Raw genomic sequence first — 25,823 nt, 5'->3', positions numbered from 1 at the left:
ACTGTTGAGTCGGGCTTTTGCGCCCATCTCTCCTTGCCCATACATATTCTTTTATCCCTTCAGCTTCATCTTCTGTTATTCAACGGCCTCGATTCCCTCTCTTCATCATCGTCCTCGTCAACATCATCCAGTTCAAAATCCTGCACACCTCTCACACTACCCTCTTCATCTTTCAACTTCCCGTTCAACGAATCCGCTGGATTGGGGAATGGCGTTGCACACTTGCTGCTTCGTAGCGCCGGATAATACCTTCTATAGGTGTAGTGCGCAACGGACATGCCGATGATCGAGCCAACCGTGACGTCGTAGACATCGTGCCGATAGTCTTCGCAGCGTGATATGGCTATAAGAGCAGCGCCGAGTAGCGGCGCAAGAGCGAGGAGCACGCGTGCGAGGTCCGCTCTAGGTCGGTAAACATGGCATTGCCCTGCGATGAAAAGAGCCAGGTACCCCAATCCACTGAAGGAGAAACTGCTGTGCCCACTAGGAAAGCTGCGCCACCCGTCGTGCAGAATGTGATGGTCCTCCTCGCTGCATACCAAGTACGTGACTAACTCGTGTGCGGGCGTCCCTGGCTTGGGTTTACAACGCGCAATGAGATCGGGTCGGGGTCTGCCCACGGCGTTCTTGATCACGTCCGTGATGAACAGGGTGAGGATCATGCTCACGAGCCAACCGAGGATTGTGACGTGTGCTTTGTGTGTGCCTGGACGGACGGCCAAGGCCCATAGGACGAGTATGCCGAGCGGGACGGCACCGGCGTAGATGAACAGCCATGCTAAATCATGCAGTCAGTACGATGATAGGTACAGATTCAAGAAGCATGACCAAGACGAGCAGACGTACACACAGACACGCGCTCAATTTCCGCATGCGGGTATTGGATGGCAAGGTTGTCAAGTGAGAACATGCGGTGAAAGGGTTCGGCGAGGAATTGGATCTGTATCTGGTTTGTTAGCGAGGAGCTCCAAATGAGACGTCTTTCTCCTGCCTACCCAGATATAGCCAGTAATTAGGATGGCAAGCCCGACATAGTCAGAAGCATAGGAACGCTACACGTCCATAGTCAATATTTGCTGCTTGCGAGCCTGCAATGCATTGCATACCTGCCAGAACCGGGCTGCAGCGCCCAGGAAGCCTGGAGATTGCAGTAAGTCATTTGCGCTGCGCTTAGGCCATTGTGTCGTGCGGGCAGGCATCATCGGTAGTATTGGTGGGAAAAGAGCATTGCTCATCAAGGTGTGAAATGTGTCGAGATGGCGGTCTCGGGGGTCCGCAACTGTGACACATGCAGGGATCATTTGGCGCTAGCATGAGTATCTTCATGAACACCATGTACTGATTGCTCACAGGCGGGGAGAGACGTTTTCACATATACTGGCTTGGGTTCATCTGTCCACTTGGTTAATTTCAATCGTCGACCCTCTACCCTGTTCGATAAGACCCGTCTGACAGATCTTTCTTTCGACGACTGGACAATAGCGCAAAAGAAGGTTCCATTCAGCGCATAAGGATGCAAATATGAATCCATCCCAACTACCCATTGAAGTGGCCAAGGATGATGGCGTGGAGAGTGCGTGGTTAAACGGAGTGGCCGATGATGACTGCTGCCAAGGTGTGAGAGTTTCCAGCACTTTACGGCCAAATCTTACATGAGAGATACCCCTAGCGAGCCTGAACGTAAAAAGGGTGAACATAGGATAAACTGTGTCACCAGTCGCTAGCCAATCAGCTTTGCTTTGCATGTTTAGTGTTAAACACACGGAGGTTTCATGGCGACTGGAAATTCAAGGCGCGGTTCGACCTAACGCGTGGTCACGAGTCGACGTGACGCGGTCGCCATGCAGGGGAATCGCAGATGATGTGCACACTCGTTAGCGAGTGACTCATTCCAAGCCATGCTAGGTTTAGGCAGGGGATATAGGGATGAAAGTGCAGGGTTTATGGCCCGTAAACCCGTAAGCGTATGAATGGTGATGGACGTTGCGAACTATGACGTGAGTGCTCATTCTTTGCGTGTCGCGGTTGCCCCGCAACGAGGCGACTTACAAACACGAGTTTTACATTCTTTTGCGTGCTATATCACTGCGGTCGTAGCCCAGCAAGCCCCTCTCAACCACCACATTCGACTTTCCACCAACAAACTTTGATTTCAGAAATAACTCTACCACAAACCGCCCGAAGCCATGTCGTCCAACGTACTCAGCAACCGCGACACCAACACCCAGGTCAAGCCTACCCTATCACCGGAGCAAGACCAGCCCAAGAGCCTTGAATACCACCGTCAGGTTCTGCATTCGCGTATGCAGGATGAGCCGTGAGTACGCGTCTTGTACACTATCGCATAGTACTAACGCACGATCAGGGAGCAGAAATACGTATCCCCGTCAGATGAGATCATGTCGCCAGCTACACAGAAGCTGAGTGACTTCCGCAGCAAGCACGTCATGAAGAAGTAAGTCGCCCATGAATCTGCGTAGTGGAAGGGTACTAACGCGAACCTAGGTCGAAGCCACAGACCCTGTTTAAGAAGACAAGCTCCAAGAACTTCGATACAGCTAAGGGCGCATCTATGTTCGCCGACATTCCCAAGAACAGCCCGAAAGAGGACGAGAAGATGGATGAGGCTTAGACATAAGCGCGATAGGACTCCGTGCGAACATGTCGACGATTAGTTGGACATGAACTCGCTACATATTGGCGCTTCTTCTTTACACAATACCCGTGTTGGCTACACAACTGGTTAGGATTTCTGGGTTATTCTTGGGTAGTATGACTTGGTTCACAGTCTTAGGCGATCACAGGCTGTTTGGCGTTTGGTTTTGGATTGGTTACGAATAACATGATTACGCGACTGTAGAACATTTGGAGGTGATGAACAAGAAAATTCACATGTGTCCTTGTATCCATTGTTTTCCAATCAGAACGAGCCCGTGTGGTGAATTGTACGTCGTGATACTGTGATGTAGCCAAATGCAAAAACGGCAAGTAAGCTGCGTTCTTTGCGGCTCCTACAACAAGCCTCAAGAACCTACTGAATTTTTTTTACAAGATCTGCATGCCGGGCGTATACTGCTGATACTCTAGGTATGAGAATGCTACACTAGTTTTCGATGTAGTTGTCTAGTTGTAACAAAATCCCGCTGTAACTTAGTTCATGGTATTTCGACTAACCGAGGCACTCATCTCGTGTGTATCCTCCTCAACACTCACTCGATGACTTCACTATCTCTAGACCAAGGTGCTCTGAAAGATGAGATAGCCGACCTTGAACGGCGTCTTCAAGATGCCAGGGCCCAGTTGCATCAAAGCGATACTGTAGTTCCTCCACCAGCGAAAGATGCAGGCACGTGGTCGCCCTTCTTTGCCCGTCGCAATATTAACAACAATCAGCTCTTCATGCATTACTTCTGCTCTCGGACTCAGCGCTGCCGCTAGGTTCGTTTGCCTTCAGTAGTGGCCTGGAGTCTTATCTCGCTCATCACAGGCCATCGCCGCCGTCTGCGTCGCAGCTGCCCTCTTTCAACACATTTCTCCGCCTCTCACTGTCGACCCTAGCGAGCACCGCGCTCCCGTACGTACTAACGGGATATCGACACCCAGAAGAGATAGAAACGCTCGATAATGATTTTGATGCGAGCACACCTTGCACGGTGGCACGGCGGGCGAGCATAGCACAAGGACGGGCGCTACTAACCGTTTGGGATCGCAGCTTCAAAACGCAATACAGCGGGCATGAGGCAGACGAGGCAGAGAGCAATCTATCAGCTATCAATGTTCTTAAAGCATTCTCATCTACTCTCCGCACATCAGAGCAGACCAACGCTCATCTCGCGCCGCTGTGGGGCTTAGTCACCAAGATTCTTTCTGTCCCGCTACACGATTCCGCGTACCTCTTTCTTTTCTCTCATGCGCGGACCGTTATCAGTGCGGCTGTTCGCGCGAGTGTCATGGGGCCATATCAAGCGCAAGCGGTTCTCGCGAGTGCAGAATTGCAGGACAGGATACGAGGGCTGGTCGATGAAGGATGGCACAGGTCGGTGGAAGATGCTGGGCAGAGTGTGCCGGTTATGGATCTTTGGGTTGGAAGACACGAGAAGCTATACAGTCGGATATTCAACTCTTGAAAATGATGCCGAGCGGTCGGGATGGTACAGGAATCGTAAGCGGTGCATTTTCACCCACTCATAGGTATCAAGATATAGCAAAGGAACCTCCCTTCTCGCCTGCAGGGCTACCTATGTCCAGGTGCTAACTCTGCTCTATACTCAGGAGTATCAATAAATATTTCTTGGACTGACTCATACTATCGACATATATGGTTCATTTGCAGGTCACAGAATCCGCCCTTCTTGCGCTCATTGCTTGCGCCCTTGATGTACCATGGTTCACTACCCCTTAGCCCAAGTCGACCGATCCATATATTCTGATCATGTCCGACACTCCGAATAACTTGGGCGATTTATAACATCGACCTTCACTGTTTATATCACGCATCAGATCAAACTCACAGCCCACATCTACTCGATCCGAAGAATCTACCACTCATGCCTCCAAAACGCAAGGCCAACACCGCCAACCGTGCAAAGAAATCAGACACAATCTTCTTCTACATGCCCAACGACAAGCCACACGGCGTGTTCTGCCAGTGGCGCGCATCCCCCATCGTCGTACCAACCACGTACCTCAACTTCCTCGCCGAAACATCACTATGCACGCCTCAACCATACTCTCAAAGTACGGCCCAACAATAACCTTCTCCTGCGCCGAGCAATTCCTCATGTTCTGCAAGGCCATCTACTTCTCCGACGAACCATCCTGCACGCTTATCATGGCCACGTCCGATCCCAAAGAGCAGAAGAGGCTCGGCAAGCAAGTCGCAGGCTTCGATGAGATGAAGTGGGATGTCGTGAAGAGCCGCGTGGCGCGGGTGGGCAACTGGTACAAGTTTACGCACCCTGCGAACCGGGCGATGAAGGATGTGCTGCTTGGTACGGGGGAGCGTGAATTGGTGGAGGCGGCGAGTAGGGATCGAGTGTGGGGCGTGGGGTTCAATGCTAATCATGCGGAGAGCCATCGGAGGGAGTGGGGGCTGAATCTGCTGGGTAAGGCACTGATGGATGTGCGGGATCGGTTGGGGGAGAAGGTCAGGGCTGAGGCGGAGTATGTGGTTGTTGAGTGGGATTGGGATGGGGAGTTGGGGGAGGAGCGCAAAGGCATAGGTGGTGCACCGGACATGGGGGATGATGCTATGGAGGAGTAGGGATGTCTTGCTCTTGGAGACGTCGTGTAATTTGTATATAATGGGCAGCGTTCTTTTGGTGACATAAAACTTTTCGGTATGGGGTTCAGCTACATGCAATAGATCTAGGCAAAGGCATTGACCGAAGGGGGTGGAATGATGTGTACTGCTTCCTGAAGAGTGAGAAGGGGAGTTTGGGAAGGAGTGATGTGGATGTGGAAATTGTAGCAGTCACATAAAGTCTGAGTATCCGTTTCAACCAACAGGCTCCATATGCAAAGATAACCGAGTCATCGAAAAGTGAGCGCAACAGATTATTGTAATTACTTCGACTCTAGCGTTATCCTTTTACCAAGTTCCACCACCTATTCTTATTTTGTACATGTCGACCAGAAAACAATAGTAGAGATGATCAACTGTATGCCAGAAATGCATCCGAAGATGGCCCACTCGAAAAAAAACAGACTCCGTGACAAATGCTACCCAGCCAAATTCGCTCGAGACGATTGCTCGGGGTATCGTACCTTCAACGCCGTGCAATGCAGTCTTGTCCCATATCCCTGAACTAGCAAATCAATAATGCAAAAATAAAAACGATCCCGCGCTGTCATAACGTTCCTACCGTCTCCGTTTCATATCCCCATGCGCTTGGTCAGTTGGGTCGCGTCCCCTCTTCCTATCGTCACCTGCTCCTCCTCCTCCCCTGCTGCGTCTATCTCGCTCGTCGCGCCCAGACGTTCGTCCATCGTCACGAGAACCGCGTTCACGTCTACTGTCACGCGACTCGCGGGACTCACGTCCAGAACGCTCTGCATCACGGGTTGCTCGTTCGCCTTCTCCTCCGCGATCTCGTCTGCTGCTCTCTCTGTCGCTGCCTCTTTTCTCCCGGCCGCGCTCACGGTCAGATCCTCTTTCTTGTCCTTCGACACGATCCGTGGGGCCACTACGGCTGCTCCGCTCTTCAGAGCGCTTTTCGCTTCGGTCAGGGGAGCGAGTTCGATCACCACCTGATCGCTCACTCCGTCGATGATCTCGATGACTGCGAGATTCCGATCTCACCTCTTCGTGTGGTGTGCCATCCATGCGACTCGGTGGATTCTCCGTTCTGCTGCTTCGTGACTGCTGGTTCTCAGCGCGAGAATTGGGAGTCGAAGCGTGCGATGGTGGCGGCATCGGGCTGGTCGTTTCAGATGCTCCGTCCATAGGGCCGTTGGCTCGAGTCGCACCTCGACCGCGAACAGGTGGGTGTTGAGGAGGAGCGTTGCGATCACTCGGCTTCTCGGGAGTAGGTGCATTTAGTGTCAGTACATTGTTGATAGCTCGTAAGGCGTTCCTGTTTTCTGAGCCCCTTGGGCCTCGGTCTGGAGCTGATGGTCCAGTGGGAGGTCCGCGACCCACAGGAGACGGCAAGGAGGCTTGGGGTACTCGAGAGGGTCCTCGCGGTCCGCTTGGAACATTAGAAGCATTTGTTTGGAGGGAAAGTCCGCCTGGTCCGCCTGGTCCGCCTGGTCCGCCTGGTCCACCCGGCCCGCCTGGCACGCGTTGGATGTTCTCCAATCGACTCGGATGAATGCCCGGAGCGTGGGATACTGCAGGACCCGAAGGTGGAAAAGGCCCAGGCGGCATAGCTTGTGTATGGGGTCGTTCGCCTGGCTGAGTCAATCTTTGAGTGTCGTTTATCGATATGGTGGACTCACTTCGCGGGCCCGATGGGATGGGGTCAGCAGGTTGGTTGAGTCTTCCATAGTTGGGGTCCTGAGCTTGGTGACCCGAGGACCTTGGAGCCTGTGAGGGTTGAAACATTTCGCGGGGGTTTCGGGTCGGTAGTGGAGGAGCTTCGCTGCGTCCTCCACGAGGGCCTGTAGGAGTGCCACCCGACTCATCTCGACGATCACGACTGGGTAGGTATGGTTGAGGTCGCTCTTCCCGATGCTCACGAGGTGCCTCACTGCGACCATGATAAGCAGGCGGTGCGCGTTCATCTCCGTGGCGATCGTCTCTGCGTTGCTCCTCTACTCGGCGTGGAGACTGTGGGTGTGGACCTCGATCACGACGACTGTCACGATCGGCATTCGGGGGCTCGTGCCTGCCGTACTCCTGTTGGGAAATAAGAGCAGCACGCGCCGGATTTACCATGGGCCCATCGGTCGCTGAAGACGGCGTGACTGGTACGGGACGTGGTTGCGCACGGTCTGTACGGTCTAGACTCTGATGAATATTCGACGGCGGTACGTCGCGCCGATGTGAGGGATAGTCCTGAGATAGTGATGAATTTGTGTGCATTCGTGAAGGGTCCATATGAGGAGGCGGTAAATGACCTCGAGGACCAGCGCGCTCATGTTGGTCTCTGGGGTCCCTAGTGTCTCGAGGATCCCAAGTGGGAGGTGGTCGTGCTGGCGGGCCTCGACCGTCTCGCAAGGGTGCTCGCATGGTTCGATCTTCATACTCTCTGACATCTCGTCCTGCCCACTCGCGGCGATCAGTCGCAGAAGACAGTCTCTCAGGAGTTCTTCCATCAAGACCAGGCGGCTGGCGACGGCCTGGTGATGGTTCGCGGTCGCGAACAGCGTCGCCAGGACGTTCCAAACGTCCATAGTCAGGGGGAGGTCCTCGGAGATCGTGTCGACTATGAGAACCATAGTCATGTTGTCGGTCACTGCCGGGCCGCTCAGGCTGTCGAGGCCTGGGGGGCTGCGAGTCTGGCCTTATTGGTAGGATATGCGACGCTCTGCCGGCTGAGTTGTGCTGCACGGGCATGTTTCTGTTGTCGGGTCGAAGTGGCACAGAAGATGAATAAGCCGAAGAAGCAGGGGTTGCAGGCTTGCTAGGAATCCTGTCTTGTTGTGACGAAACAGTCCCAGGTGCTTTGACTTCAGGTGCTCTCGATGCCGGATCTCGATCTCTTGAAAGCGGTGCAGGTGTAGCAGGCGTCGACGTAGGTCGCCTTTGCGTATCATCTCCCAGTTTGTCTGCTAGTACGTTTTGCACTCCGTTACTGTACAGGGCGAATCAGCGTCGTTATCGTGGGTCGTTGTATAAACGATTACTTACGTTTCGAGTTTCGGGTTGAAGGCAGACGCAGTTGCATTGAGCTTCGCCGTTGAGGCATCCGACGGTTGCGGTGTTTGAGCCTTTTCAGAAGTGGACTTGTTGGCCCCGTTGGTGATTGAAGGTGGTTCAGGGACCTATCGTGTATCAGTCGCTGGGTGCATGTGGACTTCGTTGATCGAACTTACATTCCGGAACTTCGACTCTGTCTGCCAAAGCTTTTCGCCGTTCTTGAAAACTCCCAGGATGGAAGTCGCCGTTACCTTCAGATCAGCCCGTTCATCATGAACAGCCATATGTTCAAGCGGCTGTCGCAACTCGTTGGCCATAACATTGACAATTGGAAAGCTTGGAGAGACTGCTTTGAGTACGTTGATCGAGTTGCGGATCTCCATGTAGTTACCGCTATCGATACAGCTTTTGAGGGCAGTAAAGAGTGCCTTGTGCCACTTGTATAGGAGCTTGCAGAAGTCCTGGTACTCAAGGTGCTCGGTAGTGTTGCGATCTGCGTCAAAGCGGCGCCCGAACCCAGGGAGTTTCTTGTCTGACCCATGTGCCGATTTGACATATGCATCATTTTTGTTCTCATGCCACGTGTTGAGCTCTCGTAGGATGTCGCCCAAGAATCGGCCGAAATTTGTTGATTCGTCGTCTGAATACATGCGGATGATGCATGTAAGCTTGTTGGCATTGAAGAGGAGATCCAACAATTTAATGGTGCGAAATCCGGGCACACCGGACCTATGCATGAATTTGAGCATGGCAGATGCGAATTGCGCTTCCTGTAGCGACATGCGGCTGCGGGGGATAAAGCAATCCTGGAGAAGAGCGTTGTAAAGCGCGTCTGATCGCGAATCCACCATTTGGAAACCATCAAACCATCGTAGCATTTCGATCTGCAGATGATCGTGGATCAGCGCGTTGGTCTTCGTAACAACAGGTTCTTCCTCTCTTAGCTTAGGGATTTCCGCCCTTGCTCGGCGCTGCTTTTCAGTGTCCGCTTTGGGAATCCTAGGATTGTATCCGCGACGGTCCGTAGGCTGAGAAAGTTGACTCTCGTATGTTGCAATAAGGTCGAGATACTGCTTTTTGATTCCGACATTGTCAACTTCCGGCAACGAGAGTTGCCAGAACGTGACATAGAAGGAAAGGCAGGGGTGATTGGCGAACGTGTCTGGCAATGCTGCCTTGAGCTGCTCGACAACATTCTCGATCTCAGGATTTAGCATATCCGCTGATGGTGTCTCAGTTGTGGTGGCTCCCACACTCTTGTCGTTAGACGCCTCTTCCATATCGACATCGGTGGATGAAAGTTGTTCCTTCGTTTCTGTGTCCTTCCTTGCTGTAGATGCATCTTGTGCGACAGTGGCATCATCGTCGGTAGGTGTCTTGTCGGTTCCGCTCATGCTAACGTCGCCATTGGTCACTGAAGCTTCGATGGCACTCTGTTTCGCGGACCTAAACGCATTGGCCTTCGCTGCTATGCTTGCACGAACAACTGTGAACGCGATATCTGGCTGAACGCCAAATTCAGCCATCATCTCGGTCAAGCTAGGGAAGATACCCTCAAAGTCGCTTGTGGGAATGTATGAGCGGAGAAGTTCGAGATACTGGAAGAAACTGGAACGCAGCTTGTCGGTATTGAAGAGTACGACCTTATCAGGAGCATCCTGTTGGTCAACTCGGTGAACATAGGCTTCGATTTGCTGGGCAAGCGCAATAAGGATTTGCGGTGCCAGACCCGTATCTTTCAGACATTTTACAAGGCGTCTTGCAGAGGAAGCAGCTTGGTGCCGCTTGTCAGAGAGGTGATGTTGCAGGGTGTAGGTGCGTAGGTAGGGTCCAGCGCAGAGTGCCAGGACCATCGACTCGGAGAGGGATCCGCTCAGGCCTATCCCGCCCATGGACGTGATCATCTGTTCGAGAACGTCGAGCATGAACAGTTCGCCTTCCGGACGCAAGAGCTGGTGTGTGGTGAACTGAAGTACAGGAGTCGGATCCATTAAGTTGTACTTCTGGTAGGCTTTGCCGACAAATGAAGCGATATTCCTCAGCCAACTTGAAGACAACATACCATCATCTTGGGTTCCGCCCTTGTTAGGATTCATAAAGAAATTGACTAGCGTCCATGTCAAACAGTCGTACCCCAGCAAAGTGAGATATCTACTACACTCCACTAAGGTTTCGATCATGTTGGGATACTTGACAAGTCGAATGACGATCAAACTCAAGACGGTTCCCGGGCTCGAGTAAGAGATTTTGGCGATTTTCCTGCCGTACTCCTTGGTGTTTCCAGCAGACACGCGGTTGAGCAAATGGTTTGTTTCATCCTTGATACTTTTGAACAGAGCTCGCATGGCAGGTTTTGTGCTGGAAAACCACTGCTGGTATATGGTGTACCTCGTAGCGGTGTCAAATTGCTTGAACAGTTCCCAGACCTCGTTCACGACACCAGGATTCATGCCCGTAAAGGAGAGGGCGGGTGCCAAAAACGTTATGGAAAAATCGACCCAGCGCTTGCGGTTTGCGTCTGAGGGATCGTCTGCGAGATTCTTCCTTGCGATGCGTGCGAGTTTCGTCAGAAGAACGATGTCTTTGCCGCATTCAGGTCCTATCAGCCCAAGCAGAGTCGTGCATAGCTTGAGGACATCGTCCACCTCTTGACAGACGGGCATATTGTCGATCCAATCTTCCCAGTAGAACTTGTAATCGATACCGTCGCCAGCGTCCTGTTTGTCAGGCTTTGCCCATCGGAGCGTTCGTCGGGGGATGTAATCACTTGGCCTTGCAGATGCCCGGACACCAGCACCTTTGGTCGTCATTGACAGATTCTCTGACAAGGTTGGCCTTGTTGTTTCATAAACCTTGCTAAGCGAATGATGTGCGAGCCGGAACACAAACTCTGGGAGTTCCGAGTATACCTCAAGCATCCAAGGATGACGTCCAAGGATGAAAAGGGCTTCGGGAAGGGCGCCGATGCAGAGCAAGCTCTTCAGCAGCTGGAACTTCTGATCTGCTGGTTCGGGTAAAGCGGCTTTCTTCTCTGTTGCCTCGTCGGGTTTGGTGGAAGTGCTTCGCTCTGGTTCCAACTTTGCTGAAGTCCTCATGTCCGCGTCGCGGAGGCGAGTGGCCACCGGGAATCCGGATGGAGTCTCGTCTGGCAAGGCCGCAGCCATGGCAAGCGCATTGCCGCTTCGTCCTCTATCTTTTTCTTCCTTCTCTTTCTTCGCCTTCATTAATTTGTCTTTGTGTGCAGGCATGTCTTCGTCCAGTGGGTATAGATGCGGGTAAAGGTCCAATATGGAGATGAAGCCAATCTTGATCAACAAGGCAGCTAAGTACATGAGATTGTCGGGCAGAAAGTCTTGTGCTTCGCGAGCGTCGGAGGCGTAGAATTGGAGCTTGAAGCCCAGAAGTTGAGCGGCGGTATCATTGCTGGGAGGTGGAAGAGTTTTGGTCTGCGCCATCCATTCGTCTGCCCACTTCCGCGCAGCCTGCTGCTTTGAGAGTGCAGCGCCTTCTGCGGGCAGCGTTTGGTCCGGGGGCCTGTTGTTAGAGACGATGCGACGAGCACCAAGCTCGTAGAATGCCTGAACGCCTGCTCGTTCGCCCAATTCGCCTACACGTTGCCAGAACCTTCGGTCTCGTTGATCCCGTACTTGAAGCTGCTCTGCCTTCTCTTGCTCGGAACAGTACCACAGCGGCGACTCTGGCTGGGCCCATGTGGGGAGTGTTGAGACATCTGGCTCTTCCCATTCGATACCTTCGAGTCCGCGCAGCTCGGGCCACCATGCACTCGACCGGAGTAGCTTGACGAAAAACTTGCCGTGCTTGACAAGAAGGTTGGCGAAGACATCCAGAGTGACGTCGAGAACTCTGCCAATGTCCATGTCGAAGGCGCCAATCAGCGCGTTGACTCGCTGATATGTCTCGCTGACGACTTCCTGGCTTGGAGGTTCGTTGTTCACCGTCGTGAAGTATTCGGTCATGAGCTTCGAGTAGCCTTCGGTTTCTTCGCGGAGGAGGTTGTAGTTTGACTGGCGATAGAGTGCGTGGGTGGCTTTGCGGACGGCCATTCTAGGGAAGCTCGGTCGAACCAACCCAAGGTTGATGAGCGCATCGCTTTCGAGCTCGGAGCGTATTCGACCGACATCAGTATCTGTCGCGACGAGCAGCTGCCGCACGAGCGGTTGCCTCTCTTTGTCATTTGTTAGCGAGCTTACCGTGTCGAGGAAGGTCGCGACCGGGTCAAGCAGCTCGCCGGCGGGGGCAGCGACAATGTCGCGGACGATTGAGCCGAGCTCTACTGAGCTCATCAAGTGATCCAGGGCCGCCTCGATGATCTCGTGGAACACGACCGAAAGCGTGAAGACATCGCCCTCGCGCCGCGCCGATACGGCAGCCTGGATGACGGCATTCCTCGCGTCGGCTGTCCAGTGGGCGACTCGCTCCGGTGTGAGGTACTCGTTGCTCTCTGGGACGTCGCGGGTAGGCGTGGGCGTCGAAGGCTCGCTTGGCAGCGCCGAGACCGTTGGGGTCGCATGAGCGGGCTTGTTGGGATGGTGAGCATTCGCGGGCGGGAACATGGCTGACGGAGACGCGTGCGGGACGTTGGGGCTTTGTGGTACGCTGGAGGCGCCGCGCCCGCTGTTCCTGCTCTGGCGCCTCGCACCACCACCACCGCGCGGGCTGTTTGTCTGTTGGTACTGGTGCTGGTGCTGATACGGATGCTGTTGGTGCTGCTGCTGGTGCTGGTGCTGCTGCTGATTGTGTGACAGAGAAAGGCTCTGCGGCCGATGTGGCGACGGACGAGAGTTCCGGTCGTCTTCCTGTGGGTAGGGGCGGTCTGACCGTGGCCTCTTGCGTCCAGGAGCCATGGTGCTGCGCTCTCAAGGTCGAGAGACCAGCGTGGGTCGAGCTTCGGCGGACTACGTGCGGAGCATGCACAGCTCAGCGGTGTCGCGGCGAAACAATATACCCGTGGCGATTTTGCGAGAGAGACCGCGATTGAACGGGGTCAGCAACGCGTAGACTCGGACGGTTGCCTTTGGGTGTCGATGAAAGGCGCGGTTGAAAGAAGCTGGGCTTGATGAGGCTGTCGAAGATACAGTGTTAGCGTCACCAGCCTGATGGTCCGTGCTCAATACTGAACAAAGTCATTGCACTACAGAGGGCGACGCGTTTCACTGCAAAGACACGGTGCATGAAAGAAACAATTGAGATAAATAGATAGCATTGATTTGTTGGACGTAGTCGTATACTGTGCGCAGCTATCCAGATCTCACATATGGCACTACCTGCTCATACTCCAAGAGCTCAAGCAGCCGCGGCGACAACCTGAGCGGTAGCCTTGCGCTCGCTTTCAAGAACTGCCTCCAAGATGCCAGTAGCACCTTGGCCAGCCTTCAACTCCTTGAACACCACATCGACCCCCAACTGCTCGTCGGTCCAAAGTGGGTCAACATCCTCCTTGCCAGCCTCGCCTACGCCAATGAAGCCTCCCTCGGCGGCCCAGTCACTGGTGCGCTTGATGCCCAGCTGCGCCCACACAGCTTGAACAGCTTCAACTAGGTGCTCGCGGTACTCGCGCACGTGACCAGGCGTAGGCGTAATACGGAGACGTTCCTGGCCTACAGGGACGGTGGGATAGTTGATGGCCTGAACATAGATGCCCCAGTCCTCGAGTAGCAGGTCAGAAGCCTTCCTGGCTACCTCTGCGTTGCCAACGAGGAGAGGCACAATGTGACTCGGGTTCGGGATGACTGGGATATCCTTTGCGCTCAAGGCATCCTTAACCGCACGCGTGTGCAGCTGCTGGAGACGCCTGTCGCCCTGGTACTCGGTTTGATACTCAATAGCGGCCTTGGCTCCTGCCATGGTTGCGGGCGGGAGGGACGTTGTGAAAATAAATCCCGGAGCGAGCGATCTGATCGTGTCAACAAGCTTGGCAGAGCCAGCAATGTAGCCACCAACACAGCCATAGGCCTTTCCAAGAGTGCCGGTAATAATGTCTACGCGGTCTTGAACTGTTCCCTTGGGCTTGCCAGCCTTGTGGGCTTCGTAGTCAAGGTGCTCTGCGACACCGGCGCCGTGTGGTCCGTACATGCCAACAGCATGGACTTCATCCAAAAAGGTGATTGCGCCGTACTTCTCAGCAAGATCACAGATCTCTTCAATTGGACCAATAGACCCACACATACTGTAGACACTCTCAAAAGCAATAATCTTGGGGCACTCTGGGGGGATGGAAGCCAACTTCGCTTCAAGGTCGGCGACATCATTATGCTTAAAAACCAACTTCTTTGCGCCAGAATGACGGATACCCTGAATCATTGAGGCATGATTCAGACTGTCGGAGAGGATGACACAGTTGGGCATCTTACTACCAAGAGTCGCCAGGGTGGCATCATTGGCAACATAGCACGAGGAAAAGACCAGCGCGGCCTCTTTGGCGTGTAGCTTCGCAATGCTATCTTCCAATGCCACTGCATGCTGGTTATGGCCGGAAATATTCCTGGTGCCACCAGCACCCGCTCCGTAGTCGTCCAGAGTCTCGTGCATAGACTGCAGCACCTGCGGGTTGCGCCCCATGCCGAGGTAGTCGTTGGAGCACCACACAGTGACCTTGTCCTCCTTAGACTCCTTGTGGGCGCGGGGAAATTCTTTAGCCAGGCGGTTAATGTTGTTGAAGTAGCGGTACGACTTGTCCTTGTGCTTCTTATCGAGCTCATGTTCGTAGAAACCCTCGTAGTCGAACTGGGCGGCTTTGGAAGCAGACGATACCCCGGCGTGGGTAGGCTTGGCGGTTGCCGGCTTCTGAGCAGCATGCGGGTAAGGAACAGAGCCTGCCACAGGGTTAGTCTTGCACGTCGTCATTGATTATGGATGAGGCAATGCGCGAATGGCGTAGGGATCGAGTATTCTGTGCGGGAGTCATACCCTGCTGGCTTCTCAAATCCTCAATCTGAGCCTTCTTATCCGCAGAAGTGTGCAGCTTGGCTCGATTGACGCGGGAGTGGTAGGCACGCGCGCCTCCGAAAGCGCCGGCGAGGGCGTTGTTGCCAATGCGAGCACTCTGGACGGCAAGCGCCTTGCCCATAATTGGGCAGCGCTTGGCGAGCACCTGGAGGTTCGACATGCTGCCTGCACTGGGAGAGACATGGTGGGTCGAGGCGGTCGTCGAGAGCGAGCGCAGAGTGGCGGGGGACGTTTTATGGAGGAACGGGCACATAGACCTCGATTGGCGCAAGAGAGACTCCATGCTGGTCAATGGCGCGGGTTCTGGAGTGGTAAAGTGTGATACAGTGGTGGAAAGAAGGAGAGGGTGAGTAAAAGGTGAGGAAGGTCCAGGATGTCAGAGGCACACAGAAATCAATTCATATGCAGATGAGATGAAAGCTAGGGTCACTCGGCCCCGGTCTTCGGCATCAAATGGGTCGAGTGTCATTGGCCACGCGAAGGAAATCTCGCCGATGCCACATTAATCAGCTCCGACGGTCCATGGCGTCCGAAACATACGACGTACGACATGATCCACGAGTGACGACAGGGATAAGCTTCTACGCTAGCGTGTTTGACACTTCGACTACACAGTAGAAACGTAGTATTGCCCAAGTAATTGCAACTCTCGTTTGCTCCAGGCCCGACTTGATCCTGCCTCTCAAAGCATGCCGCGGTTCAACGTCACAACAAAAGGTTCAAATAGTGCAGATCTTTGTGTGGACTATCTGCCGAAGGAGTCTCTTATGGATTAAGGCAAAGTTAACCCAAGCGGCTACGATAATTCGCCACACGCCAGACACTAAATCGCCTAAGTAAGCTGCAAAGACTGCAGCGTAGCTTGAACTTTAAACATGTGTCAATCAACAATTTCAATAGCTTTCAAGCAATTACATCATCCATGTCTTGAAGTTAAAGATCAAACCTAACCTCCAACATCTACATGCTTCAAGGGCAACTTCTTCAACTTCTGTTGCTGATATGCAGTACTTCCACCGGGTCTTGGGATGATGACAATCCCGGTCACATGACAGTGGTGGTACAAGATTCCTAGACATGCGTCATGTGATCGGGATTGGTATCCCGAGAGCCGGTGGTAGATTGGTAGATTCATGTCAGACATGCTTTCGGATATGTGGGGATGAGTGTGGCCGTATGTCAGCTTCTCTCAGTCCAAGTGGTGGTGGTTCCGCACCAAGCATCCCAATGATGCTCAGACCAGTCGCCAATGCTCCATATAGTGCTCGGCATTATTCCTTATCGGCACGCATTTACCCCAGGATGTTCTTGTCGATCTCTACCACATCTGTGGTATACCACTGTGGGGTGCATATCCGAGGTGCGCTCAAGAGATCAGCATTATGCCTGTCGTGGAAGCAAGCTAGTGCTTTGCCCTGTCACACTGGTAATTTTTTATGGTGGCTGCATCATGAACGGATCTGGCAACCAAGTTCGCAATACTTTGCCACAAGCAGTGTCCAAAGATAGTAATATATTTGACTTGCTTATTGGGTGGTTTCCTCTAATGAATTCGTACAAGAAGCCAGATAAATATAACGGCAAGGGGGTATACATGAGAGAACTTCGCCTGAACGCCTTTGTATGAGCCCTGCTTTCACTCATTCAGGCAAACTAACACAGAACAACAGTCGGCTTTGGTGTCAACGCCTGATTCACACCCCCGCCTAGCTTTTTCGTGATGTCAGTCGAGGACGATAGGAGAGTTGGCTCGTAAAACTGAAGCTTTCTTTGGCCTGTGTGTATCATCTTCATCATCGGAGATCAAATTGATGACTTCCCTCTGCGAGGGCCGTTCAGGGTGTTTCAACGCCTCCAGACTAAATGTTGTCGCCATGATGATGGCGAGGTAGTCGCAAAACACACTCAAATCTGGGGCTCTTCCTCTTTCCAGGCACTGCGAAAGTTCTTCGAGATCCGAGTTTGACGGTTCCGCTGTGGAGAATCTTTGAGACAGCCACCAAGACAGAAACAATCTAGTGAAAACCAAGATTTTTGGAAGATCTCTCGGTAGCACGCCTTGCATTCTTGTTTCCTTTTTCGCCATCATTGCAATGCAGGCGTTGATCTCTTTTGTTAGGCTGACTTTGCCAACAAACTTGAGTCGCGTGCGTATCATCTCACGGTTTTCTGAGTTTAGCTCCAGGACAGCCTTCGAAACGATCCTTTTTCGGTCTTGAGTGTTGATGAGATCCGTCCATTTCCAGCCACGTACTGTTCCAATCGATGAGTGCTCCGGTTCATCGCCAATAAATTCTTGCGGGGGAAATGAGACGGCAGCGTCAACTATCAAAGGAGGCCTGGGCTGAGTGTGTGTGAGAATCTCTGATCGGACGTGCGTGGAAGGTTCAACTGTATCAACGATGACGGAATCCGGGGTATAAAATCGGCGAGGAGAAGTCGACTGGTGTCTGTCGACGTCTACTCCAGGGTCTGTAGAAGTATCAACGGGCACATCGTCATCTTGATCATTATCGGATGATTCCGATGGTGAGCCAAGATCGATAATCTCCCCGGAGAGTTGTGGTTGTGGTCGATGTGTAAGTAATGTTGGTTGTGACATCGACCCGGTTGCATCGCGATGGATGCTAGGACTTGAACTTGAATCTGGACTTAGTTCCTCTTCGCTGTCATCGACAGGATGCAGTTGGTAGATATCACGAAGCCATGTCGCCAATTCCAACGACTCAACAGTACCCTCGAGGTTTCGACATTGAAGGCGCACAGTGACTACGTTATTCCCAGGAAACTTCAGGATCTCGTCACAGAGTGTGTTAAGACGTTGTTCGTAATAGGCCATGTCGTTCTCATACTTTTTCACAAATTCTTGAAGTTGACCTGCTGCGTTCGCTTTTTCCCACATGGCTACTGGATCATATGTAGTGTCCTTTTCTTTGTCGGGCCTCCAGGATGCCGTGTAGTTCTCGATACGTTCGTTTATGATTTCGACAATCTGATCGTGACTTATCTTGCTTCGGTCGTGTGCTTCATCGTGCCTGTCGTTCAGTCCGCGTCTATGAGCGTCTTCTAGAGGGGCCTCAGCGTCTTCGTCGTCTTCATCACCCGTATCGTCTTCTTCCTCCAAATCCTCTATTGTTTCGTCGCCATTGTCCACCTGTTCCCATTGTAATAGATGGTCCCAGTCTCCCGTTCCAGGCACTGCATGTTGTGGATCTTGTCGAATGACGGGCAGAGCGGCAGAACCCACGTTCGTCAATTTCTGGCGCTTGCGTCCATTCATATCAATGTTGTCAAGATCGCCGAGAGTCCGAGTACCCGTAGCATTCTTCTGCTTGTATGCACAAGATTGACTTTGAAGGAAACCAATTACCGATGTTATCGCCAACCGTTGGTCTAGGTTGTGGACCGTGAACCCATGTCGTATCTCCGGACGATGCAGCGCGTCAAGAAACGTGGCGCCTGTGATGTTCTGACTTCGAAATTGACGTTCAAGTGCTGCTGAATCAGGTATGCTGGCATCTTCGCAGCCTGCAGCCAGGAACACAGTCTTCGAGTGACACAGTCTGTTAACAAGTTCGTCTAGCGTCCAAACCCAGGGATCGTCCGCCATGTTCATTAAATGTGTTTTTGGTCAAAAGTGCATGACCTGAATCGTCCGTACTGCTGAGCCGTGGACAACTTGTGTTTACGCCTTTGACGTTTGTGTACTGCCGAGTGGGATGTTTCTCTCTGTGCGTTGTATGGCATTCTCGAGCTGAAGAACTATTGTGTCAAGCTTCAATGCACAATAAGTTTATCATGGAGGATGTGGTGAGAGGTGAGAAGTGAGAAGCCCAGCATGTCTAACGTGGGGCGAACAAACAAACACAAGCTGTCACGTGAGAGCGCGAACGTTGGCGCGACGTGGGCTACTTCTGCGGATCTTCCAGATATCAGTTGCGGTTTGAGTCGCATCTTGAAAAATGACGTGCTCAAACGCAATACGATGCGTTTGCTTTGTCAGACACAGCGGGGCGGACGGAAATCCCTCCCTAGCGCGGGGAGCACTTGAAGGTCTCATACGGGTGACTTCACCTTTATCAAACACAGCCGTCAACAGCGAACGATCAGAAATTAGCAAGCATGGCATCGATATCGCAAGGCGAATACCCCCCAGAACTATCTCGAGAAGAGGAACAGTACTTGCTCTCGGAACTCAAAGATTGGTCAATAGCTCATGGGCTTGCGGTACGCCCGGCTCCATCGTTTGTTCAGCCATCTCAAGACCCTTCCGGCGTACTCGCAACAACAGCACCGGTTACAGTCTTCCCCAGTTTGTTTCCACGATCTTGCTTCGAAGAAGGTCTGGCAATACAGAGAGCATATAATGAACTTTACTCAGCAATCGCAAGGGACGAGAAGTGGCTGCAGGGCATTGTCGAAGAATTGATTGAAATCGACGATTTTGTTGGAAAGCTCTGGCAGACTCACCTGGCAGTAAAGAAGGAAGGCTATGTCCAAGACCTTTCTCTGGGCCTCTTTCGGTCGGACTACATGGTCCACAAAGATCCTGCACAACCCGATGCCACTCCTGGACTGAAGCAGGTTGAGTTCAACACCATCGCATCCTCATTTGGAGGACTGTCATCTCAAGTATCCGCTTTGCATAGACACCTGCTTACCCTCGATGCATACCCGTCTTCAACCTCTTCCGTTATCAAGGCCGATGCTCTTCGACAAAGCAAATCAGCTTCGTCTCTTGCTAAAGGCCTCGCTGTTGCACACAAGGCATATGGATCTTCCCGAACTGGCCGTCCTCTGTGTGTGCTTTTCGTCGTACAGGACCCAGAAAGGAATGTCTTCGATCAGAGACACCTAGAGTATGCTCTTCTGGAAGAGGGTGGGGTTCGCTCTTTCCGCTTGCCTTTCGGAGAGACGCTCTCGCACACAAGTCTAGCCTCGGATCAAACGCTCATATATACACCACCGAACTCACCTTCTAAATCGTTTGAAGTGACAACGATCTACTTCCGAGCGGGATACTCGCCGGACGACTATCCAAAGGAAGAAGACTGGACAGCGCGTTTATTGCTTGAGAAGAGTCGAGCGATCAAATGCCCAAGCATCTTGACACAGCTTGCCGGCTGCAAGAAAGTCCAGCAAGTACTAGCAACACCGCACTCGCCGCACCTGAAGCGCTTCATCTCCAACGTAGAAGTTGCATCCCGGTTGTTGACAACGTTTGCTCCCATCTATCCACTCGATGACAGCGAAGCCGGAAAGGAAGCAAAAAAGCTCGCCACTGACGTTTCCTCGGCTACACGATATGTTCTGAAGCCTCAACGAGAGGGAGGTGGAAATAACATTTACCGAAAAGCCATCCCTCCATTTCTCGAGAAGCTTCCACCAACACATTGGCCAGCATACATATTAATGGAGATGATTGAACCACCACCGCTGAAAAATGCAATCCTTCGCAACGGAGAGCTACAGAGAGGAGGAGTCATCTGCGAGCTTGGGGTGTACGGAGTTTGTCTGTGGAGAGATGGATTCGGAGATGAATCGAAGGGTGAAATTCTGGAGAATTGGGAAGCTGGATATCTTCTCCGCACAAAAGGCGACCAGAGCGAAGAAGGAGGGGTGGCAGCCGGGTTTGGAGCTGTTGATAGCTGTTGTTTGGTGGAGAACTAAGACAATGTCGGTTGTTCAATTCGAGAAGTCACTAGCAATGATCAGTGTGAACCATCACGCGTTTTCCTAAGTTGCGCTACGCTCCGCCAGACCAATATTGACTAGCCTAGGCGCCACAATCGTGCTCGGTACGAAAAGGGACGGGTCGTCACAGAATTAGTAGCTTCTACTTGGAGGAAGCTCACAACGTGTCTTGGTGAACACACTCGAGATCTACCCCTCTTGACTGATGCGTGTGTTGCAATGAAAAAGTCTTCGTCCAAGGTCCGGCATGTACGTAATGTGTGAGATTATTTTGAACCCTTAACATTTATTGGCAATTTCAGTGACCCACACTACTTCGCCAACTTCCCACGACAAAGGGCAGCGACAGACTCGCTTCGTGCGATGGATCTACTCGCGACCGGGAACCATGAGTTTTGCAGCCTGTAGGTACGTAGCGAACGGTGGATTGATTGGATTGTAATAGATCTCATGCACATTCGTATCGAAACTGAAACTCGAGACAGCGACTGACAGGCAGACCTCGACCGTAGTGTCAGGCACACCATGGGGTTGTCGACGGCGGTTTTCCGGCGCATCCGACCAGGACTCAGAACTGGATCATCGGCTCCGGGGAGATCATTGCACATCAGGACCATTTATCCGTGCCGTTTACAGCCATACGTTTTCGTCATCGGAGATTGGACCAAAACACGCGTGTATGCGAAGTAAGAATGTAAGTACTTTCCCTCTCTGAACAAGACTTCAGTGTCGCGATAACTGCGTGGTGATACAATATCACCCGAGGAGGGGCATGATTTATGCACCCCCTTCCTTGGTTATGCACATGTGGCTGGCCGGCTGCCCCTGTAGCTGGAAATGCAGCCCTACGAATTTAGCTTTTGCTCAAACCCGATTGGCCTAAGACCTATTGTTTCCCGTGCCCCTCGCCGCGTCTCCCATCCCCAACCTCCCCATGCATCGGATGTGCGCAGACTGACAGGTTAATGCAGATGTTGATCAGGATCACAGACATACATGGGACTCAAGCTTACAGGCTTGCAGTCCGAAACAACAGGAGTTTGCAATATGAACCAGCATGGAAAATATTGAGGGCCTTTCAACCACCGGCAACTCTTCTAGACGTTATGCTCGAGTAATTGGACGGCAGCCATTCCCTAGCTTCACCGTTTTAAGAATATTAGTTGACGGTAGCGAACGACTGCAATCTCTTTGGGGGTCATCAAGGACTCTCAATACCACTCGCAGGATAGGACGTCCCAATGTCGAGCACCGTTTGACGCCACCATGCCATGACGGGACTCCAAGGTTCAGCTTGCCTTAATCCATCTTACGACGCCGCGTTTGCGACCCGCCGTGCCAGGAATTGCTGTCGATCTCTGTCCAAGTTTGTTGGACGTCTCTTAGATAATGACCGTTGCGCCTGCCTGTCCAGTCCTGTTTCTGCACCTCTCTTGCATACCAGCACGTCAACTTTGCTACGTGTCTAGGTCGACTTTCGTTTATTCGCTCTTTTTTTCAGCGTGAGGTACTGTTCCGCCTCACCGCTATCCACTCGTTTATTCATTCTCATCGTTCATTCGTTCTTTCTTGCTGTCGTTTCTCACGTCGGATATTCAAGCCGTGCCTTCCTGCCTGGACATCATCGAGACGCAACCTCGAAACACCTAATGATAATTTGATGGCTTATATCCATCGCTAGAACTTACCCTCCACTACACCTTCGCCATGCGTTCCCATCGCTGCCTCGTTCTCTGCGTGGCGCTCTTCCTGTGTCTGCAGTTAGTGGTCGGAGTTCCTCACTCAGCCGTGCGTAGACAGAATGAGTCTGAATCGCCTACGACAACGGAGACTGGACTTTCACGGTCTTCGTCTAGTATCACGCCGTCTCAAACATCTGCCTCACTGCAGACAGTGTCCGATAGCTCCTCATCGGCAGCACGTACCTCAGTCCGCTCATCGAGCTCGGTACCCGCCGTGACCACATCCTATGCAACCACTTCCACTGCGCCGACCTCGTCGGCCTCTGCTGGTATGTCTGTCAATAACAGTACCAAGACGTTGAAGCTGATGTATACGGTTATGTAGCAGTCGATTCTCAGACCTTACTGCCATATCAGCCAAAATTGACACCGGCTATGGGCATAAGCGGCGTGGTACTAATTCTCACCGGTATAGTCTATGCTACCATTGGTTTCAAGAACAAATGGTCAGTGCATTATCGTGCATATCCCGGCATCAACTTACGAAGGCTAGGATCTATGTTTTTGGTTCTGCTGCATACCTGAGTGCACTTGCAGTGACCGTTCTCATCATTTACCTCATGAGTCCACCTGTTACTAATGCCATAGAAGGTGCCTTCTTCGTTGCAGCATTCATTACCGGCATGATCTGTGGTGGCGTATCACTGGTATTTTCGGATATCACTGAAGGCTTCGGTTGTCTCCTAGGCGGCTTCTGCCTCAGCATGTGGTTTCTCAGCCTCAAAGCAGGCGGATTAATCGCCTCGACAACTGGACGCGCAATATTCATTGGGTGCATGAGTGCCGGAGGCTATTCCTTGTCGTTCAGCCATTATACTCGTAACTACGGTCTCATCGCATCCATCTCATTCTCGGGCGCCACGGCTACTGTACTTGGCATCGACTGCCTTAGCAGCACAGGCTGGAAAGAGTTTTGGCTTTATTTGTGGAGTGAGTGAAAACCCCTTTGACTTTCAACAAACGCTGACGTTAGAAGATCTCAACGATAATACTTTCCCGCTGAACACCAATACATATCCTCTTACTAAACACATCAAGGCTGAGTTGGCCGGAGTCTTCATAATCGCGGTATTCGGCATTGTGTCGCAGCTCCGTGTTTGGAAATTGGTCAAAGAGCACCGTGAAAAGAGTGTAGCCCATCAGCTTGAGAAACAACAGGATCAGGATCGCGTGGAAACAGCACTCGGTAAAAGTATTGAAGACAGCTTCCAACGGGAACGCGCGCAATGGGAGTCTACCTACGGTGAAAAGGGCATGCCAGAATCCTCTGGTGCAAGTTTGAAGGACTCGACTCATGTTCAGGAAAGAGAGGTCTCTCCCAACGACAGCCTGGAATTGGTCAACGTAGCTAAGAGTGGTGTTATACGATCGACTGACACCGATACGCCAGCCAAATCGAAACTCACTGTCAACGTACTCGAAGACGACGCCATTCACCATATCGACGCTCAGGGCAATCCGATACCGCACACGCAGATCAGCAATCATGACACGGCTGCCACTGGCAATGACATCTTGGATACAGACCGGCCGCTCGTACCGGCTAGAAGCAGCCTCAGATCCTCTGTCCCGCCAACTTCTCCAGTCATGGCCCTCCCGTTCGCAGTACCTGAAGAGGACGAAGCAAAAGACAACGATGACAACACGTCTACATCGGCTATGTCTGAGTCCGAACATGAGCTTATTAGCGCGTATAGGCCTGTTATGTCGAAGCGTATATCTGACATGTCAGGAATACAGCACGAGAACCAAACATCGCGCGATTGGTTCCAATCTGGTATCTCACATAACAAAGGCGACCGAGCTTCGTCTGTTGCTGCTATATTGGACGAAAACCAAGATAATACATCGCTACGCCAGCTCTCGCCAGCCCAGTCACCTACAGGCACAGAACACGACGTGTCGAGAGAAGCAGTCCAAGCTGTTGGGGCTCAACCAAATGGTCACGCGACCGAGAAAAACAAGGAAAGGGAGGGGTCACCCATCACCAACGCTGCCGACTCAGCAAGGCCAATATTCCGCCAATCTCTTACCGCCAGTACCGATCCCAAACACAGTGAAAGTCAGCAATCGAAGTCAGCAGCATCGGACGCGCTCTCTGATGTTGGTAGCCTACAAAACGTCAAGTCATCTGACAAGGTCTCAAAAGTGGCATCGTCACACCGAACGAACGAATGGGCTCAGCAGCTAGAAGCTGCTGACAAACCTGATTTCCTCGAGCTTGCAGCGTCAACCACACCTCAAGTCACTCTGGAGGGATATCCAAAAGAATTGTCTGCGCCTGTAAGTGATGAGATTGCAGCGCCCCTGAAGGACAGTAGACGGAACTCGAAGAGGGCATCCACTGGAAGCGGGATGAGGAGAAGCAGCGGCTTTGGACTCGGCCGTTCCACCTCCAACTTCTCATTAGCCGAGCAGCAAGCCACACCACGATCGCCGTACATGCAGACAACAGGAGACCTCTCCCGCTCCAATTCTGGAACCAACTTCAATGCTCTGTCGCCGATGCCGATGGACACGCTCATGGGTCAACGAGAAAACCGGATGAAAAACCGAGTCTCGTCTCACTCGCTGACACCGCACACGTCGTCAGCGAATCTTCTGGGTGAGCCAAAGGAGCAAGAAGACATGACGTTGGCTCAGCGACGACAGTTGGTACAAAAGCAGTCGTCTCCTACGCAGCTCCAGCATCAACCGTCTACCACATCACCCAGACCTGCTCCTCCTTCGGCGTCACAGAAGTGGCAAAAGAAGAGTGTGGGGGTCAAGGGCGCGCCACTAGGATTCGACTCGCATCAGCCTAGCCGGACGACCAGCACTCAATCCAAGAAGAAACGCGAGGAACTGTACGCCGAGTGGAGGGACTCTGTGCAGGAGGCGACAAGCCCGAAAACAGCAGCTAACATTGCTGAGCAACAACGGATTGCGTTGATCAACGAGAAACGCCAGGCGGAAATGAAGAAGCAGCAACGCGAGTCGATGGCTCAGCAGCGGGCTTCGATGATGGACAGCATGATGCGCAGCGGGCAGATGCTTGATGCCCATCGAGAAGCGATGCGCAAGCTGCAGGCTAATGCAGACAAGAAAGCGTAGACGGGCGATGGATGAGAGGAGGACAA

At 52.4% G+C, this 25,823-nt stretch overlaps 9 protein-coding genes across 9 annotated transcripts; 5 read left to right on the top strand and 4 right to left on the bottom strand.

Annotated features, from left to right (window-relative positions):
- Positions 1 to 65: 65 nt before the first annotated feature.
- Positions 66 to 1,199, bottom strand: P153DRAFT_423814 (PAP2-domain-containing protein; the record flags this gene model as incomplete). The annotated part of the gene is made up of 4 exons (XM_033672451.1): positions 66 to 778; positions 847 to 940; positions 996 to 1,052; positions 1,107 to 1,199. 4 exons carry the CDS (start codon positions 1,197 to 1,199, stop codon positions 66 to 68), a joined length of 957 nt encoding a protein of 318 aa, XP_033523033.1.
- A 772-nt stretch (positions 1,200 to 1,971) lies between these two features.
- P153DRAFT_397691 (uncharacterized protein) lies at positions 1,972 to 2,903 on the top strand. Its single transcript, XM_033671575.1, has 3 exons — positions 1,972 to 2,317; positions 2,366 to 2,455; positions 2,506 to 2,903. Exons 1-3 carry the CDS (start codon positions 2,187 to 2,189, stop codon positions 2,630 to 2,632), a joined length of 348 nt encoding a protein of 115 aa, XP_033523032.1. The 5' UTR covers positions 1,972 to 2,186; the 3' UTR covers positions 2,633 to 2,903.
- Positions 2,904 to 3,152: 249 nt separating this feature from the next.
- On the top strand, positions 3,153 to 4,298 carry P153DRAFT_423812 (uncharacterized protein). Its single transcript, XM_033672450.1, has 2 exons — positions 3,153 to 3,346; positions 3,394 to 4,298. The coding sequence occupies exons 1-2, from the start codon at positions 3,217 to 3,219 to the stop codon at positions 4,125 to 4,127; spliced, it is 864 nt and encodes a 287-aa protein (XP_033523031.1). The 5' UTR covers positions 3,153 to 3,216; the 3' UTR covers positions 4,128 to 4,298.
- Positions 4,299 to 4,547: 249 nt separating this feature from the next.
- On the top strand, positions 4,548 to 5,263 carry P153DRAFT_376747 (DUF1768-domain-containing protein; the record flags this gene model as incomplete). Its single annotated transcript, XM_033669692.1, has 2 exons — positions 4,548 to 4,670; positions 4,739 to 5,263. The coding sequence occupies 2 exons, from the start codon at positions 4,548 to 4,550 to the stop codon at positions 5,261 to 5,263; spliced, it is 648 nt and encodes a 215-aa protein (XP_033523030.1).
- A 281-nt stretch (positions 5,264 to 5,544) lies between these two features.
- Positions 5,545 to 13,337, bottom strand: P153DRAFT_432244 (uncharacterized protein). Its single transcript, XM_033672955.1, has 3 exons — positions 8,479 to 13,337; positions 8,294 to 8,427; positions 5,545 to 8,237 (listed from the first exon to the last, which is right to left on the bottom strand). Exons 1-3 carry the CDS (start codon positions 13,165 to 13,167, stop codon positions 5,861 to 5,863), a joined length of 7,200 nt encoding a protein of 2,399 aa, XP_033523029.1. The 5' UTR covers positions 13,168 to 13,337; the 3' UTR covers positions 5,545 to 5,860.
- Positions 13,338 to 13,538: 201 nt separating this feature from the next.
- On the bottom strand, positions 13,539 to 15,681 carry P153DRAFT_367736 (5-aminolevulinate synthase-like protein). The gene is made up of 2 exons (XM_033668349.1): positions 15,230 to 15,681; positions 13,539 to 15,135 (listed from the first exon to the last, which is right to left on the bottom strand). The coding sequence occupies exons 1-2, from the start codon at positions 15,549 to 15,551 to the stop codon at positions 13,607 to 13,609; spliced, it is 1,851 nt and encodes a 616-aa protein (XP_033523028.1). The 5' UTR covers positions 15,552 to 15,681; the 3' UTR covers positions 13,539 to 13,606.
- A 1,310-nt stretch (positions 15,682 to 16,991) lies between these two features.
- P153DRAFT_292703 (uncharacterized protein) lies at positions 16,992 to 18,893 on the bottom strand (the record flags this gene model as incomplete). Its single annotated transcript, XM_033663850.1, has 1 exon — positions 16,992 to 18,893. A coding segment is annotated over one exon (1,902 nt), but the record flags the coding sequence as incomplete, so codon positions are not given.
- A 497-nt stretch (positions 18,894 to 19,390) lies between these two features.
- On the top strand, positions 19,391 to 20,938 carry P153DRAFT_386750 (glutathione synthetase large chain; the record flags this gene model as incomplete). Its single annotated transcript, XM_033670567.1, has 1 exon — positions 19,391 to 20,938. One exon carries the CDS (start codon positions 19,391 to 19,393, stop codon positions 20,936 to 20,938), a length of 1,548 nt encoding a protein of 515 aa, XP_033523026.1.
- A 1,731-nt stretch (positions 20,939 to 22,669) lies between these two features.
- Positions 22,670 to 25,797, top strand: P153DRAFT_376739 (uncharacterized protein; the record flags this gene model as incomplete). Its single annotated transcript, XM_033669691.1, has 4 exons — positions 22,670 to 22,973; positions 23,030 to 23,150; positions 23,198 to 23,634; positions 23,681 to 25,797. The coding sequence occupies 4 exons, from the start codon at positions 22,670 to 22,672 to the stop codon at positions 25,795 to 25,797; spliced, it is 2,979 nt and encodes a 992-aa protein (XP_033523025.1).
- Between the last annotated feature and the right edge of the window lie 26 nt (positions 25,798 to 25,823).

The sequence above is a fragment of the Dothidotthia symphoricarpi genome (assembly GCF_010015815.1).
Source record: "Dothidotthia symphoricarpi CBS 119687 unplaced genomic scaffold P153scaffold_12, whole genome shotgun sequence".
Classification (NCBI taxonomy): Eukaryota; Fungi; Ascomycota; class Dothideomycetes; order Pleosporales; family Dothidotthiaceae; genus Dothidotthia; species Dothidotthia symphoricarpi.
Note: the sequence above shows the minus strand (reverse complement) of the source record. Positions and strands in the feature narration are given on the sequence as shown.

Coding starts and splice junctions, on each gene's coding strand:
- P153DRAFT_397691 (XM_033671575.1), top strand. CDS start 2,187: ATGTCGTCCAACGTACTCAGCAACCGCGACACCAACACCCAGGTCAAG. Junction 2,318..2,365: donor TCGCGTATGCAGGATGAGCC/GTGAGTACGCGT, acceptor ACGCACGATCAG/GGAGCAGAAATACGTATCCC. Junction 2,456..2,505: donor AGCAAGCACGTCATGAAGAA/GTAAGTCGCCCA, acceptor ACGCGAACCTAG/GTCGAAGCCACAGACCCTGT.
- P153DRAFT_432244 (XM_033672955.1), bottom strand. CDS start 13,167: ATGGCTCCTGGACGCAAGAGGCCACGGTCAGACCGCCCCTACCCACAG. Junction 8,428..8,478: donor CAGAGTCGAAGTTCCGGAAT/GTAAGTTCGATC, acceptor GATACACGATAG/GTCCCTGAACCACCTTCAAT. Junction 8,238..8,293: donor TTCAACCCGAAACTCGAAAC/GTAAGTAATCGT, acceptor CGCCCTGTACAG/TAACGGAGTGCAAAACGTAC.
- P153DRAFT_423812 (XM_033672450.1), top strand. CDS start 3,217: ATGACTTCACTATCTCTAGACCAAGGTGCTCTGAAAGATGAGATAGCC. Junction 3,347..3,393: donor TCCACCAGCGAAAGATGCAG/GCACGTGGTCGC, acceptor AACAACAATCAG/CTCTTCATGCATTACTTCTG.
- P153DRAFT_367736 (XM_033668349.1), bottom strand. CDS start 15,551: ATGGAGTCTCTCTTGCGCCAATCGAGGTCTATGTGCCCGTTCCTCCAT. Junction 15,136..15,229: donor GGATTTGAGAAGCCAGCAGG/GTATGACTCCCG, acceptor ACCCTGTGGCAG/GCTCTGTTCCTTACCCGCAT.